Consider the following 16,684-nt stretch of genomic DNA (forward strand, 5'->3'; position numbering starts at 1 on the left):
CATGTCTGTCTCAATATCTCATTCCCTAGTTGAAATTATATAGTTCATGTTGATATTAGTAATATGATTGTTAAACTACCCAGTTAACTTCATCAATTCAAAGGTTGCTTGGCTTTGAACATGTATATTTTAGTAGTCTGACGGCGTTACAGCTGAGCGATATTGCAGGTCTGTGGTACTGTGATCAGAGGTCAGACTTGCTATGAGGAGTTTTACCACAGGTATACAATATATGACAGCTGGAGAAAAGGTCTTACCAGCAGATGTCTGGGCAGTGCCAAATGAGACTGGAGCTAGCTTGTCCAGACAGGAAGCAGGGCCAGGAGGGGCAGAGGAGCAGGAGGAGGGTGGTGCACAGACAGTTTGATCCCCAGGGGTGGAGGTGTGAGACAGCAGAGAGCAGCCCAGCAGAGAGTCCTCTCCAGCCAGAGGGTCTGAGGGAGGGGAGGCCAGGGGTTAAGATGGCGGGAGGAAGGAAAGAAAGAAAATGAAAGGCCATTAGCCTAAGCAAAAGAAAAAGCAGTAGGGCTAGTAATCATGCTCACCCTTTTCCCCACAGAAAAAAAGTTAAGACCAAAAGTGAATGAGCTTTATACTCTCAGATATACAGTACCAGTCAAAAGTTTGGACACACCTACTCATTCAAGGGTTTTTCTTTATTTGCACTATTGTCTACATTGTAGAATAATAGTGAAGACATCAAAACTACGAAATTGCCTTGACAGCTTTGCACACTCTTAACCAGCTTCACCTGGAATGCTTTTCCAACCATCTGGAAGGAGTTCCCACATATGCTGAGCACTTGTTGGCTGCTTTTCCTTCACTCTGCGGTCCAACTCATCCCAAACCATCTCAATTGGGTTGAGGTTTGGTGATTGTGTAGGCCAGGTCATCTGATGCAGCACTCCATCACTCTCCTTCTTGGTCAAATAGGCCTTACACAGCCTGGAGGTGTGTTGGGTCATTGTCCTGTTGAAAAAAAAATGATAGTCCCACTAAGCGCAAACCAGATGGGATGGCGTATCGCTGCAGAATTCTGTGGTAGCCATGCTGGTTAAGTGTGCCATGAATTCTAAATAAAATCACTGACAGTGCCACCAGCAAAGCACCCCCACACCATCACACCTCCTCCTCCGTGCTTCACAGTGGAAACTGCACATGCAGAGATCATCCGTTCATCTACTCTGCGTTTCACAAAGACACGGCGGTTGGAACCAAAAATCTAAAATTTGGACTCAGACCAAAAGGACAGATTTCCACCAATTTAGTGTCCATTGCTCGTGTTTCTTGGTCCAAGCAAGTCTCTTCTTCTTATTGGTGTCCTTTAGTAGTGGTTTCTTTGCAGAAATTCGACCATGAAGGCCTTATTCACGCAGTCTCCTCTGAACAGTTGATGTTGAGATGTGTCTGTTACTTGAACTCTGAAGCATTTATTTGGGCTGCTATCTGAGGTTCTGTTAACTCTACTGAACTTATCCTCTGCAGCAGAGTAACTCTGGGTCTTCCTTTCCTGTGGCGGTCCTCATGAGAGCCAGTTTATTCAGAGCGCTTGATGGTTTTTGCGACTGTACTTCAATTAACTTTAAAAGTTCTTGACATTTTCCAGATTGACTGACCATGTCTTAAAATAATGGACTGTCATTTCTCCTTGTTTATTTGAGCTGTTCTTGCCATAATATGGATTTGATCTATTACCAAATACGGCTGTCTTCTGTATACTACCCCTACCTTGTCACAACACAACTGATTGGCTCAAACACATTAAGAAGGAATGAAATTCCACAAATTAACTTTTTACAAGGCACACCTGTTAATTGAAATGCATTCCAGGTGACAACCTCATGAAGCTGGTTGAGAAAATGCCAAGAGTGTGCAAAGCTGTCATCACGGCAAAGGGTGGCTACTTTGAAGAATCTCAAATAAAATATATTTTGATATGTTTAACACTTTTTTGGTTACTACATGATTCCATATGTGTTATTTCATAGATTTGATTCCTTCACTATTATTCTACAATGTAGAAAATCGTACAAAAATAAAATCAAGACAGACCCTGGAATGAGTAGGTGTGTCCAAACATTTGACTGGTACTGTATGTCCATCCTCAAAGTAGATATCCCCTGATCAAACGCAGACTAGTTGTGGTACTTTGCTGTATGTAGGAGTTGGACCAATGACAGGACCATTGGTGCCCTCTAAAGGAGCAGATTGACACTACTACCAAAAGTGGGAGAGGAGGGAAAAACTGCCTACTGCGTGATGTTGAGAGGTCAAACTCAGGGGCAGCAGACACGCTCTATTGCTCAGCAGTAGCAGCCTTGTCCCCAGGTCCAGCCTACATTCACTGGGGAATGTCAGTCATGACACAAATATTCACACTGTGCTCAATTTTATCTGGAGCAGAATCAGCTATTCTAATTAACAGTGCACTGCAAATGTTTTCCTGTTCGCCCTCAAGAGTACGTCATGGCAAGGGATCATTGCAATAAACCTAGACACTCACTGTCGCAACCGTTCCAGACAGTTTAGTGGACAGCATTGAAGAAATGGCGACAGGGAACATTAATTTGGTGCAGGCAAACCTGTCAGCTATCCTTGGCAGGGAATGTTTGCGCAGGTTACTGATAAATTACCTGGTCCTTTCAACATCAAGCAATAGTTAACACAAAGGAAACCGCAACAGAGCTCCTGAACTAATAGTCATATCCCTGTATGATGTTAGTGCCAGAAAAAAAACATTCAATCTTAGTGTTATCCCAATAACGCATTACCTTGTGGCACCACACAGAGCACACGTCATATTAATTAATGCAAGCCAAGTGATAAATGTAATAACATTGCCTATATTAGGAGTGGTACAGTACACTAACCTGGCAGGCTGGCTGAGACTGTACCCAGGCCCGGGATGAGAGAGTCCACACACATCTCAGCCTTCACTGCTGATGAAAGAGGAGGAGACACGGTCAGATAAGGAAATGAATGAGAAGAGAGAGGAAACCAAAGAGCTCCAGCTCCAGAGAATAAAGGTAGATGAGACGGACTTCAGTTCATAAACAACCTGAAACATCTCTCATGTGTGGAGAGGATACAGGAAGGGGAGAGGAAGGCATGCAGACAGGCAGGCAGGCAGAAGAGCCTGTTACCATTGCTGTTGCCCTCTGCAGAGCTGCTGAAGGGGTCAGCCAAGGGTAAAAGGTCAGGGAGCAGCAGAGATGTCTCAGGGGACTTCAGCCCCTCAATCAGCTTCTCTGTGAGAGGGACAGGGGGATGAGAGGAGAGGACAGGGAGGAAGGCAATGAAAGAGAAGAGAGAGAGAATGTGCATAAGAAAAGTATGAGCAGGGAGACTATGATGTAGGACTGAGGACAAGGGACGATGCAGTGCATTCGGAAAGTATTCAGACCCCTTGACTTATTCCACATTTTGTTACGTTAGCCTTATTCTGAAATGGATTTAATATTTTTTTCCTGATCAATCTACACACAATATCCCATAATGAAAAAGCAAAAACTGTTTGACATTTTTGAACATTTATAAAATGTTTTTTACTGAAATATCACATTTACATAAGTGTTCAGACCCTTTACTCAGTACTTTGTTGAAGCACCTTTGGCTGTGATTACAGCCTCGAGTCTTCTTGGGTATGACGCTATAAGCTTAGCACACCTGTATTTGTGGAGCTTCTCCCATTCTTCTCTGCAGATCCTCCCAAGCTCTGTCAGGTTGGATGGGGAGCGTCGCTGCACAGCTATTTTCAGGTCTCTCAAGTGATGTTCGATCAGGTTCAAGACTGGGCTCTGGCTGGGCCACTCAAGGACATTGAGACTTTTCCCAAAGCCACCCCTGCGTTGTCTTGGCTGTGTGCTTAAGGTCATTGTCCTGTAGGAAGGTGAACCTTCGCCCCAGTCTGAGGTCCTGAGCGCTCTGGAGCATGTTTTCATCAAGGATCTCTCTGTAATTTGGTCCATTAATCTTTCCCTTGATCCTGACTAGTCTCCCAGTCCCTGCCGCCAAAAAACATCCCCACAGTATGATGCTGCCACCACATGGGAGCCCAACTCCAAGTGGGCTCCCATGTGGAGCAGCGGTCTAAGGCACTGCATCTCATTTTTTTTAAAGTAGGCTGTCATGTCCCTTTTACTGAGGAGTGGCTTCCATCTGGCCAATTTACCATAAAGGCCTGATTGGTGGAGTGCTGCAGAAATGGTTGTCCTTCTGGAAGGTTCTCCCATCTCCACAGAGGAAATCTGGAGCTTTGTCAGAGTGACCATCGGGTTCTTGGTCCCCTCCCTGATCAAGGCCCTTCTCCTCCGATTGCTCAATTTGGCCAGATCTAGGAAGAGTCTTGGTGGCTCCAAATTTCTTCCATTTAAGAACGATGGCGGCCAATGTGTTCTTGGGGTCCTTCAATGCTGCAGAAATGTTTTGGTACCCTTCCCCAGATCTGTGCCTCGACATAATCCTGTCTCGGAGCTCTATGGACAATTCCTTCAACCTCATGGCTTGGTTTTTGCTCTGACATGTCCTGTCAACTGTAGGACCTTATATACACAGGTGCGTGCCTTTCCAAATCATGTTCAATCAATTGAATTTACCACAGGTGGACTCCAATCAAGTTGTAGAAATATCTCAAGGACGATCAATAGAAACAGGATGCACCTGAGCTCAATTTTGAGTCTCATAGCAAAGGGTCTGAATACTTACATAAATTAGGCATCTTTATTTTTTTTTATAAATTAGCACAATTTTCTAAAAACCTGTTTTCACTTTGTCATTATGGGGTATTTTGTGTAGATTGATGAGGAAAATGTTTTATTTAATCCAATTTAGAAAAAGGCTGTAAAGTAACAATGTGGAAAAAGTGAAGGGGTCTGAAAACTTTCCGAATGCACTGTATGTACGCTAGACTCATCTAAGTACAAATGAGAACATGATCATTATACTATCTTGTTGAGAATTAGTTGGTAACGTTTGCAAAGTGTAGCAGCTGTTAGTTCTTGGATTTGTGAAGTCATTCTATTGGCTGGGTATTTTGCCATGAGGAATGATATGAAGACACCGGTCTTTTCCTTCACTCTTCAGCAGAGGCACATTCAAAAGGTTAGGAAAAACTAAATCACTCCTAGTGTGATGACAGAGTGCACAGACCATGCTTGAGTAGAGGACATGTTAATTTCAGGCGGGTAACACCATTCATGTCAAACAAGTAGTGGAGAAAAACAGCATGCCTCCAAAAGGACTGCTAGCCTTAAACCACCAACACATCATTCCCTCCCACCAACCAACGACGTGGAGACGAATACAAACACAGCAGCTAGTCAGTATTTCATCTTTATTGGCTCATTAGTTGACGGACTAAAGAGCAAAATTTCAGCCTCACTCAACAAAAAAGGTTAGCTACCATAGCACCATTCCACAGACAAGGCCTATATCAATGACTGTCTTTACACGTCTCTTCTCCACTTTCATCACTGAACAAGTGTTGGATCAGTCAGCACTGTTAGACACCTGACTGACAGCATCCTTGTTAAGTAAGCTTTGCTAGGTGTCCCAGGGCCGTGCCACAGACAAATCAGGAGGACTGCCTTCAGGATGTGCCTCTCCAGCAGGTTAGTGCATCCAAACAAACTGAGTGCAAACCAGGTGCATGCATGTGAGTAAGTATCTTCTGGGTCAAAACCTAAACTCCATACATACTTACAGGTGACTGGCTGCTATGGAGAGACAGGGGGGCAGAGGACTTGGGGCAGGGGGCTCAGAATATGACACAGCACAGCTGCCCATTTGCCCCCTTCACTAAGGGAGAGAGGTCATAGGTCGCAGGTCAATGACAACAAACTGCTATGACACAGTCTGAACTCCAGAGCCTTATTTATACTGAACAAAAATATAAACGCAACATGTAAAGTGTTGGTCCCATGTTTCATGAGCTGAAATTAAAGATCACAGAAATGTTTCATATGCACAAAAAGCTAACTTCAATGTTGTGCACACATTTGTTTACATCCCTGTTAGTGAGTATTTTTCCTTTGCCAAGGTAATCCATCCATCTGACAGGTGTGGCATATCAAGAAGCTGATTAAACATCATGATCATTATACAGTCGCACATTGTGCTGGGGACAATAAAAGGCCACTCAAAAATGTGCAGTTTTGTCACACAGCACAATGCCACAACTGACTGAGAGGAATGTCCACCAGAACTGTTGCATGTTCATTTCTCTACCATAAAGCCGCCTCCAATCCGGCCTCAAAACCACAGACCACGTGTAACTACGCCAGCCCAGGATCTCCACATCCAGCTTCTTCCCCTGCGGGATCGACTGAAACCATCCACAGGCTGACCACCTGTTACGCGAGTGCAGCATCAAAAGGACCTTGTGGCTGCAAGGAGCCAAGGTAGTTGCTAGCTACCATTAAAACTTATCTTATAAAAAAACAATCAAACTTCCCATAATCACTAGTTAACTACACATGGTTGATGATATTACTAGGTTAACTAGCTTGTCCTGTGTTGCATATAATCAATGCGGTGCCTGTTAATTTATAATTGAATCACAGCCTACTTCAACTTCGCCAAACGGGTGATGATTTAACAAAAGCGCATTTGCGAAAAAAGCACAATCGTTGCTCCAATGTACCTAACCATAAACATCAATGCCTTTCTTAAAATCAATACACAAGTATATTTTTTAAACCTGCATATGAAGTTAAAAGTAATTCATGTAAGCAGGCAATATTAACTAGGGAAATTGCGTCCCTTCTCTTGCGTTCAGTGCAAGCAGAGTCAGGGTATATGCAGCAGTTTGCGCCACCTGGCTCTTTGTGATATCGTAGCAATATTTAGACTTAGGGATGCCACCCGTTAGATAAAATACGGAACAGTTCCGTATTTCACTGAAAGAATAAACGTTTTGTTTTCAAAATGATAGTTTCCGGATTTGACCATATTAATTACCAAAGGCTCGTATTTCTGAGTGTTTATTATATTACAATGAAGTATATGATTTGATATTTGATAGAGCAGTCTGACTGAGCGATGGTAGGCAGCAGCATGCTCGTAAGCATTCATAAAAACAGCACTATCCTGCATTTGCCAGCAGCTCTTCGCTGTTCTTCAAGCACAACACTGTTTGTGACTTCAAGCCTATCAACTCCCGAGATTAGGCTGGCAATACTAAAGTGCCTATAAGAACATCCAATAGTCAAAGGTATATGAAATACAAATGGTATAGATAGAAATAGTATTATTGGATTAACAGAAAATGTGCAATATGCATCAAAACAAAATTAGACAGGTGCATAAATTTGGACACCCCAATAGAAAAATCACATCAATATTTAGTAGAGCCTTCTTTTGCTAAAATAACAGCCTCTAGACGCTTCCTATAGCCTCTAATGAGTGTCTGGATTCTGGATGAAGGTATTTTGGACCATTCCTCCTTACAAAACATCTCCAGTTCAGTTAGGTTTGATGGTTTCCGAGCATGGACAGCCCGCTTCAAATCATCCCACAGATTCTCAATGATATTCAGGTCTGGGGACTGGGATGGCCATTCCAGAACATTGTACTTATTCCTCTGCGTAAATGCCCGGGTAGATTTTGAGCAGTGTTTTGGGTCGTTGTCTTGTTGAAATATCCAGCTCCGGCGTAACTTCAACTTTGTGACTGATTTTTCAACATTATTCTCACGAATCTGCTGATATTGAGTGGAATCCATGCGACCCTCAACTTTAACAAGATTCCCAGTACCGGCCACACAGCACCACAGCATGATGGAACCCCCTCCAAATTTTACTGTGGGTAGCAAGTGTTTTTCTTGGAAAGCTGTGTTCTTTTGCCGCCATGCATAAAGTCCCTTGTTATGACCAAATAACTCAATCTTTGTTTCATCAGTCCACAGCACCTTATTCCAAAATGAAGCTGGCTTGTCCAAATGTGCGTTTGCATTCCTCAAGCGACTCTGTTTGTGGCGTGTGTGCAGAAAAGGCTTCTTCCGCATCACTCTCCCATATAGCTTCTCCTTGTGCAAAGTGCGCTGAATTGTTGAACGATGCACAGTGACACCATCTGCAGCAAGATGATGTTGTAGGTCTTTGGAGGTAGTCTGTGGGTTGTTTTTGACCGTTCTCACCATCCTTCGCCTTTGCCTCTCTGATATTTTACTTGGCCTGCCACTTCTGGCCTTAACAAGAACTGTGCCTGTGGTCTTCCATTTCCTCACTATGTTCCTCACAGTGGACACTGACAGCTTACATCTCTGCGATAGCTTTTTGTAGCCTTCCTCTAAACCATAATGTTGAACAATCTTTGTTTTCAGGTAATTTGAGAGTTGTTTTGAGGCCCCCATGTTGCCACTCTTCAGAGGAGAGTCAAAGAGAACAACAACTTGCAATTGGCCACCTTAAATACCTTTTCTCATGATTGGATGCACTTGTCTATGAAGTTCAAGGCTTAATGAGCTCACCAAACCAATTGTGTGTTCCAATTAATCAGTGCTAAGTAGTTACAGGTATTCAAATCAACAGAATGACAAGGGTGCCCACATTTTTGCATAGCCTATTTTTCACATCTGATTTAATTTCATACAACTTAATATTGCTACACTAAAAATCTTTGTCTGGACAATACCCCAGTACTCATCTTTTATTAGAAAATGAATGGCATGCCACTGTGATCATTTTCTGTGATGACAGAGTAAATTATTATGCAGCCTCAGAGGGGTGCCCAAACTTTTTCATACGACTGTACACATACATACATATACATACATACATACAAACCGTCCGATTAATCGGTATCGGCTTTTTTTGGTCCTCCAATAATCGGCATCGGTGTTGAATAATCATAATCGGTCGACCTCTAGTTCACATCATTTACTGACTGGTTTTCTGACTAGGGCTGTGGCGGAAAGAAATTTCATCAGCCGGTGATCGTCAAGCAAATAACTGTTGGTCTCACAGTAATTGACCATTAATTAACAAACACATTTAGCATCTCCTGGCTTCCACACATGGCTTGTAGGCCATTTTAAAAAGTCTAATAAATCCATGTAATATAGCCTACACCTTCACAATAAATCCATGATATATTTTAGACAGGTCTAAAAAAAGCATGATATGACAAAAATGGAGTCTATTTTAGAATAAAAGAATAGAATACCGAGTAGTCCTTATGTTAGGTCCTGATGTGGGTATGACAAATGGCTGTGTGCTACACTAGTTCATTTAGCAGACAAGATTTGCTTATAATTCCGTGGCATGCGGGCATATGTATTCACCCCTTTGCTATGAAGCCCCTAAATAAGATCTGGTGCAACCAATTACCTTCAGAAGTCACATAATTAATTAAATAAAGTCCACCTGTATGCAATCTAAGTGTCACATGATCTGTCACATGATCGCAATATATATATATATATATATATATATATATATATATATATATATATATATATATATATATATATATATATATATATATATATATATATATATATATACACACACACCTGTTCTGCAAGACCACTAAGCAAGGGGCACCACCAAGCAAGCGACACTATGAAGACCAAGGAGCTCTCCAAACAGGTCAGGGACAAAGTTGTGGAGAAGTACAGATCAGGGTTGGGTTATAAAAAAATATCCGAAACTTTGAACATCCCACAGAGCACCATTAAATCCATTATTAAAAAATTGAAAGAATATGGCACCACAACAAACCTGTCAAGAGAGGGCCTCCCACCTAAACTCACAGACCAGGCAAGGAGGGCATTCATCAGGGAGGCAACAAAGAGACCAAAGATAACCCTGAAGGAGCTGCAAAGCTTCACAGCGGAGATTGGAGTATCTATCCATAGGACACTTTAAGCTGTACACTCCACAGAGCTGGGATTTACGGAAGAGTTTCCCAGAAAAAAAATAAGCAACATGTTTGGTGTTCACCTGTGGGAGATCCCCAAACATATGGAAGAAGGTACTCTGGCCAGATGAGACTAAAATTGAGCTATTTGGCCATCAAGGAAAACGCTATGTCTGGCGCAAACCCAACATCTCTCATCACCCCGAGAACACCATCCACACAGTGTAGCATGATGACGGCAGCATCATGCTGTGGGGATGTTTTTCCATTGGCAGGGACTGGAAAACTGGTCAGAATTGAAGAAATGATGGATGGCGCTAAATACAGGGAAATTCTTCAGGGAAACCTGTTTGTCTTCCAGAGATTTGAGACTGGGACAGAGGTTCACCTTCCAGCAGGACAATGACCCTAAGCATACTGCTAAAGCAACCCTTGAGTGGTTTAAGGGGAAACATTTAAATGTCTTGGAATGGCCAAGTCAAAGTCCAGACCTCAATCCAATTGAGAATCTGTGGTATGACTTAAAGATTGCTGTACACAAGTGGAACCCATCCAACTTGAAGGAGCTGGAGCAGTTTTGCCTTGAAGAATGGACAAAAATCCCAGTCGCTAGATGTGCCAAGCTTATAGAGACATAACCCAAGAGACTTGTAGCTGTAATTGCTGCAAAGGGTGGCTCTACAAAGTATTGACTTTGGGTGGGTGAATAGTTATGCATGCTCAAGTTCTATTTGTCTTTTTTCTTGTTTGTTTCACAATAAAAAATGTTTTCTATCTTCAAAGTGGTAGGCATGTTGTGTAAATCAAATTATAGAAACCGCCCCCCAAAATCCATTTTAATTCCAGGTTGTAAGGCCACAAAATAGGAAAAATGCCAAGGGGGTGAATACTTTCGCAAGCCACTGTATAGGCCTATGGGCTGGGCTACATGAGGTGTGCGACTATGTTTGAAGAAGTCGCCAAAAAAAAGGCAGTGTTTCTTATGCTGGGCATCATTCACAAGTGATAATATATAATTCACAAGTGATAGGCTAACATTGTCACCCATCAGACGATTCTTGATTTAATCTTGTCTTTACATACACTAAATAATATGTGTGACATTTGTTTTGATTTAGAATGGACCATTATCATACACCTGTGTCAAAACAGGCAGCGGAAAAAATACAGTTGAAGTCGGAAGTTTACATACACTTAGGTTGGAGTCCTTAAAACTCGTTTTTCAACCAATCCACAAATTTCTTGTTAACAAACTATAGTTTTGGCAAGTCGGTTAGGATATCTACTTTGTGCATGACATGTAATTTAACCAACAATTGTTTGTTTACAGACAGATTATTTCACTTATAATTCACTATCACAATTCCAGTGGGTCAGAAGTTTACAAAGTTGACTGTGCCTTTAAACAGTTTGGAAAAATCCAGAAAATGATGTCATGGCTTTAGAAGCTTCTGATAGGCTGATTGACATAATTTGAGTCAATTGGAGGTGTACCTGTGGATATATTTCAAGTCCTACCTTCAAACTCAGTGAATCTTTGCTTGACATCATGGGAAAATCAAAAAAATCAGCCAAGACTTCAGAAAAGAAATTGTAGACCTCCAAGTCTGGTTCATCCTTGGGAGCAATTTACAAACGCCTGAAGGTACCACGTTCATCTGTACAAACAATAGTACGCAAGTATAAACACCATGGGACCACGCAGCCGTCATACCGCTCAGGAAGGAGACGCGTTATGTCTCCTAGAGATGAATGTACTTTGGTGCGAAAAGTGCAAACCAATCCCAGAACAACAGCAAAGGACCTTGTGAAGATGCTGGAGGAAACAGGTACAAAAGTATCTATATCCCTTATAAAACGAGTCCTATATCGACATAACCTGAAAGACCGCTCAGCAAGGAAGAAGCCACTGCTCCAAAACCACCATAAAAAAGCCAGACTCCGGTTTACAACTGCACATGGGGACAGAGATTGTACTTTTTGGAGAAATGTCCTCTGGTCTGATGAAACAAAAACATAACTGTTTGGCCATAATGACTATCATTATGTTTGGAGGAAAAAGGGGGAGGCTTGCAAGCCGAAGAACACCATCCCAACCGTGAAGCACAGGGGTGGCAGCATCATGTTGTGGGGGTGCTTTGCTGCAGGAGTGACTGGTGATCTTCACAAAATAGACAGTATTATGGAGGCAGGAAAATAATGTGGATATATTGAAGCAACATCTCAAGACATCAGTCAGGAAGTTAAAGCTTGGTCGCAAATGGGTCTTCCAAATGGACAATGACCCCAAGCATACTTCCAAAGTCAAGGTGTTGGAGTGGCCATCACAAAGCCCTGACCTCAAGCCCACAGAAGATTTGTGGGCAGAACTGAAAAAGCATGTGCGAGCAAGGAGGCCTACAAACCTGACTCAGTTACACCAGCTCTGTCAGGAGGAATGGGCCTAATTTCACCCAACTTATTGTGGGAAGCTTGTGGAAGGCTACCTAAAACGTTTGACCCAAGTTAAACAATTTAAGGCAATGCTACCAAATACTAATTGAGTGTATGTAAACTTCTGACCCACTGGGAATGTGATGAAAGAAATAAAAGCTGAAATAAATATCTACTCTTTTTCTGACATTTCACATTCTTAAAATAAAGTGGCAATCCTAACTGACTTAAGACAGGAAATATTTACTAGGATTAAATGTCAGGAATTGACATTGAAAAACTGAATTTAAATGTATTTGGCTAAGGTGTATGTAAACTTCCAACTTCAACTGTACAGGTCACTGTACATGTCATCTATGCACTGAAATATCAAAAACGCTTTTCATCATGGTTTATTTTAATTCCAGCCAGGTAGGCATTACTCCTGTTGTAAATATAAGCAATGTGCCTAATATTAGGAAAGCTGAGAAATAAATATAGTAGGCCTAGCCTATAGAAAGCTGATGGGATCCTCCTCTTTTTAGTAGAGGCCATCACTGTTTTCTCCTGCAATTGCATAGCCTATAGAAATGTTGCGCAAAATTAGCTCATGGGCTCTCATGAACTGTTTGATTAGATTTTCAAATACATTTTCATTGATGTCAGAGTGATTAGAGGGACACTAGAGTGCTGAGTACCAGGCAGTTAGCAAGTTTGGTAGGCTACTAATGACCATCAGCAGCATCAGAGCTTGGAGAAGCCTAATTTCCGTGACTAAACGGTCATGTGGAATTTGACTGCCGTCATGACTCGTGACCGCCGGTGTGGCGGTAATACGCTCACCGCAACAGCCCTATCTGTGACCAACAGATGCATATCGTATTCCCAGTCATGTGAAATCCCTAGATTAGGGCCTAATGAATTTATTATATGAATTGTAACTCAGTAAAATCTTTGAAATGGTTGCATGTTGTGTTTATATTTTCGTTCAGTGTAGATGTATGGCTCTGGTGTTGCTCTTTTGGCACCATAACAGCAGCAGCACCTGTGAGGAAACGGGTTCTCTTTCCAATCACCTTCTCACATTTGATATGAGAATTGAATAACTAGACTAGATAGTATGGCCATCCCTTCTGAAAGGGCTTTACATCTGGCCTGTGGCTATATGAACTCCTGTAGACAATGTGCAGTGCTTTCCCAACAACAGGGGTGCAGTTCCTGTTGTGGGCTCTACCAGTGCTGTGTGCCAGTAAATCCTCAGTGCTCTCACTCTGTTTGTGCCCTGTGTAGAAGACTGTGTGCATGGGGAGAGGACAGAGAAGATTAACCACACCCAGATTATGTAACAGCCGCAGGCAGCCTTTTAACCCCTCAGCTCAGTCCCCACTGACAGACAACACTGGCATCCACTGACTGTCATTGGAGCGATTATGTGGGCCTTACAGGGAATACAGCCTAGCCTGGGCTAAGACAAACTGAGGACAGAGTATTTCCCCTGAGCCATTTTGAAAAGCAATCAACTACCAACTGAAGGAAGAGCTCAGATGTGATGCTGAACTTTCCCACTGTTCTCAGTGACAGAGGCATTCTAAAGCAGGCACCTCCAGAGGAACAGCAATCCGATTAACAAAGGAGAATGTGTCCTTCAGGTAACCAGGCAACAGTAGTCAGAGGCACGGGTCCACAAGTGTGAGGCGATCCAGCTAAGGTCTCTATTCATAGGAACTGAAAGGGAATCAATGACGCTAACAGGACAGGGACAATAGGACTACAGAGCAAAGCCATGTCACCCCAGACTCATGATCTAAACAATGGCTTTAAACATTAGATATAGGACACATACAATCCACCAACATGAGTGTCTCAGGAACATCTATGGGCAGGAATTGAAACACACTGGATGGAGGATTAATGGTAAAGTATGGATCCTGGCAGGACAGAGAAGTGGAACCTTCTAACACATTCCACAACAATGCTGCATGCTGGGAAAGGGCGTTACCTGTGGTGTCAGAGAGGGAGAGGGCATTAAAGGGGTCCGGGACACTCAACATCGCTGAGCCTGCATCCAAACCCAGGATGTCAGCAGATCTCTCAGCTTAACATCACACAGGGAGAACGAAAGAGGGAGAAGGAGAGAAAGAAGGAGAGAAAGCAGGAGAATAGGGGGAGGAAGGATGTTGGAGAAGACGGGATGGTCAGGTTATGATAGTTACTGATCTAATAGAAAGTCAACAAGATGTAAGAGGACAACAGCGCTGAGGAGAACAAATTACACAACAGTAATTGGTTTGGGTTGGGCGCAGACAAAATTGTCTGACAGTAAGGTTGGAGAGGTTCACTTGACAGCTCAGACCGATACATCTCTCTATGAAAGAATTCTACAGAGCTGGAGAAACATCGGCCTTCAAAATAAAGATTTACAGAGAAGAAGCCGGCAGATAAAATCACAAGGACACCACATGGGAAATATGTAGAGATGAGGGAGAGGAATAATGACGTCTGTATGACACAGGGAGAGAGAGGAAGGCTGGTGAACACGTGGGGTCTTACCTGGGAAAGCCTTGCATGTGGCCCCAGCAGCAGAGACAGGCTGCAGCCCTGAGATGAGGTTCTCTGTGGAGAGGCTGGCCCTCTCCCCTGTTGTAGCTGTCATAAAGACATACACAATTAAAAAACAACATCACCTCTGATAATTTACCTATCTACCATCTATCCATTGCACCTGTAGGTGTCTATACACAGACTGGACTTTGTGGTCTTACTCTCGGCCAGCTTGGCAAAGTCCTTGTTGAGCAGCTCCTCTGCAGAGAGCTTGGAGAAGTTGTCATCACCAAAAGGGTTCCAGCTGCCAGTGGGTACAGAGGGGGCTGTCTGGGCACCGCCCTCCCCTGGCTGGTACACACTCTGCTGGGAGGAGCAGGGGGAGCCAGAGGGGGTGGTGCTGGCTGACCTACAACACACATAGGAAAACACAAAGGTTACAGTGGAAACCATCCATCTCATTTATCTCAAGTACAAACAAGTATGTGCCAAATATAAAACATGCATACAAATATGGGTGATTAAAAAGCCTATTGAGTTATTTGTAGATTGAAAGGACTGTTTATTCCTGTGTTGAACTATATGGGCTATAAACGCCCACGCTTGGATTGCGTCCTACCTGACAGGTCGCTCCTACCAGGTGGCGTGGCGAGAATCTGTCTCCGCACCACGTGCTCTCACCACTGGTGTCCCCCAGGGCTCTGTTCTAGGCCCTCTCCTATTCTCGCTATACACCAAGTCACTTGGCTCTGTCATATCCTCACACGGTCTCTCCTATCATTGCTATGCAGACGACACACAATTAATCTTCTCCTTTCCCCCTTCTGACAACCAGGTGGCGAATCGCATCTCTGCATGTCTGGCAGACATATCAGTGTGGATGACGGATCACCACCTCAAGCTGAACCTCGGCAAGACGGAGCTGCTCTTCCTCCCGGGGAAGGACTGCCCGTTCCATGATCTCGCCATCACGGTTGACAACTCCCTTGTGTCCTCCTCCCAGAGTGCTAAGAACCTTGGCGTGATCCTGGACAACACCCTGTCGTTCTCCACTAACATCAAGGCGGTGACCCGATCCTGTAGGTTCATGCTCTACAACATTCGCAGAGTACGACCCTGCCTCACACAGGAAGCGGCGCAGGTCCTAATCCAGGCACTTGTCATCTCCCGTCTGGATTACTGCAACTCGCTGTTGGCTGGGCTCCCTGCCTGTGCCATCAAACCCCTACAACTCATCCAGAACGCCGCAGCTCGTCTGGTGTTCAACCTTCCCAAGTTCTCTCACGTCACCCCGCTCCTCCGCTCTCTCCACTGGCTTCCAGTTGAAGCTCGCATCCGCTACAAGACCATGGTGCTTGCCTACGGAGCTGTGAGGGGAACGGCACCTCCGTACCTTCAGGCTCTGATCAGGCCCTACACCCAAACAAGGGCACTGCGTTCATCCACCTCTGGCCTGCTCGCCTCCCTACCTCTGAGGAAGCACAGTTCCCGCTCAGCCCAGTCAAAACTGTTCGCTGCTCTGGCACCCCAATGGTGGAACAAGCTCCCTCACGATGCCAGGACAGCGGAGTCAATCACCACCTTCCGGAGACACCTGAAACCCCACCTCTTTAAGGAATACCTGGGATAGGATAAAGTAATCCTTCTAACCCCCCTCCCCTTTAAAAGATTTAGATGCACTATTGTAAAGCGGTTGTTCTACTGGATATTATAGGTGAATGCACCAATTTGTAAGTCGCTCTGGATAAGAGCGTCTGCTAAATGACTTAAATGTAAATAAAAGGGAGTGTTTAAAGGGTTCTCTCTCCCTATTGCTCTCTCTCCCTCTCCCTCTCCCTCCCTCCCTCCCTCCCTCTAGCTTACTTCCTCCCTC

General features: G+C 43.7%; 1 protein-coding gene across 11 annotated transcripts in view; it reads right to left on the bottom strand.

Annotated features, from left to right (window-relative positions):
- LOC115200117 (AP2-associated protein kinase 1) overlaps positions 1 to 16,684 on the bottom strand; it is a 65,515-nt gene that overhangs the window by 11,873 nt on the left and 36,958 nt on the right. For 3 of the 11 annotated variants that reach the window (XM_029762867.1, XM_029762864.1, XM_029762874.1), the window contains exons 13-18: positions 15,033 to 15,220; positions 14,821 to 14,916; positions 14,270 to 14,365; positions 3,144 to 3,248; positions 2,871 to 2,939; positions 258 to 434 (exon numbers count right to left, since the gene is read on the bottom strand). In XM_029762867.1, coding sequence (XP_029618727.1) covers positions 258 to 434; positions 2,871 to 2,939; positions 3,144 to 3,248; positions 14,270 to 14,365; positions 14,821 to 14,916; positions 15,033 to 15,220 — 731 coding nt within the window. The remainder of the gene's footprint in view (positions 1 to 257; positions 435 to 2,870; positions 2,940 to 3,143; positions 3,249 to 14,269; positions 14,366 to 14,820; positions 14,917 to 15,032; positions 15,221 to 16,684) is intronic. The other 8 variants (XM_029762865.1, XM_029762866.1, XM_029762870.1 and 5 more) reach the window with 8 other exon arrangements.

The sequence above is a fragment of the Salmo trutta genome, chromosome 9 (assembly GCF_901001165.1).
Source record: "Salmo trutta chromosome 9, fSalTru1.1, whole genome shotgun sequence".
Lineage (NCBI taxonomy): Eukaryota > Metazoa > Chordata > Actinopteri > Salmoniformes > Salmonidae > Salmo > Salmo trutta.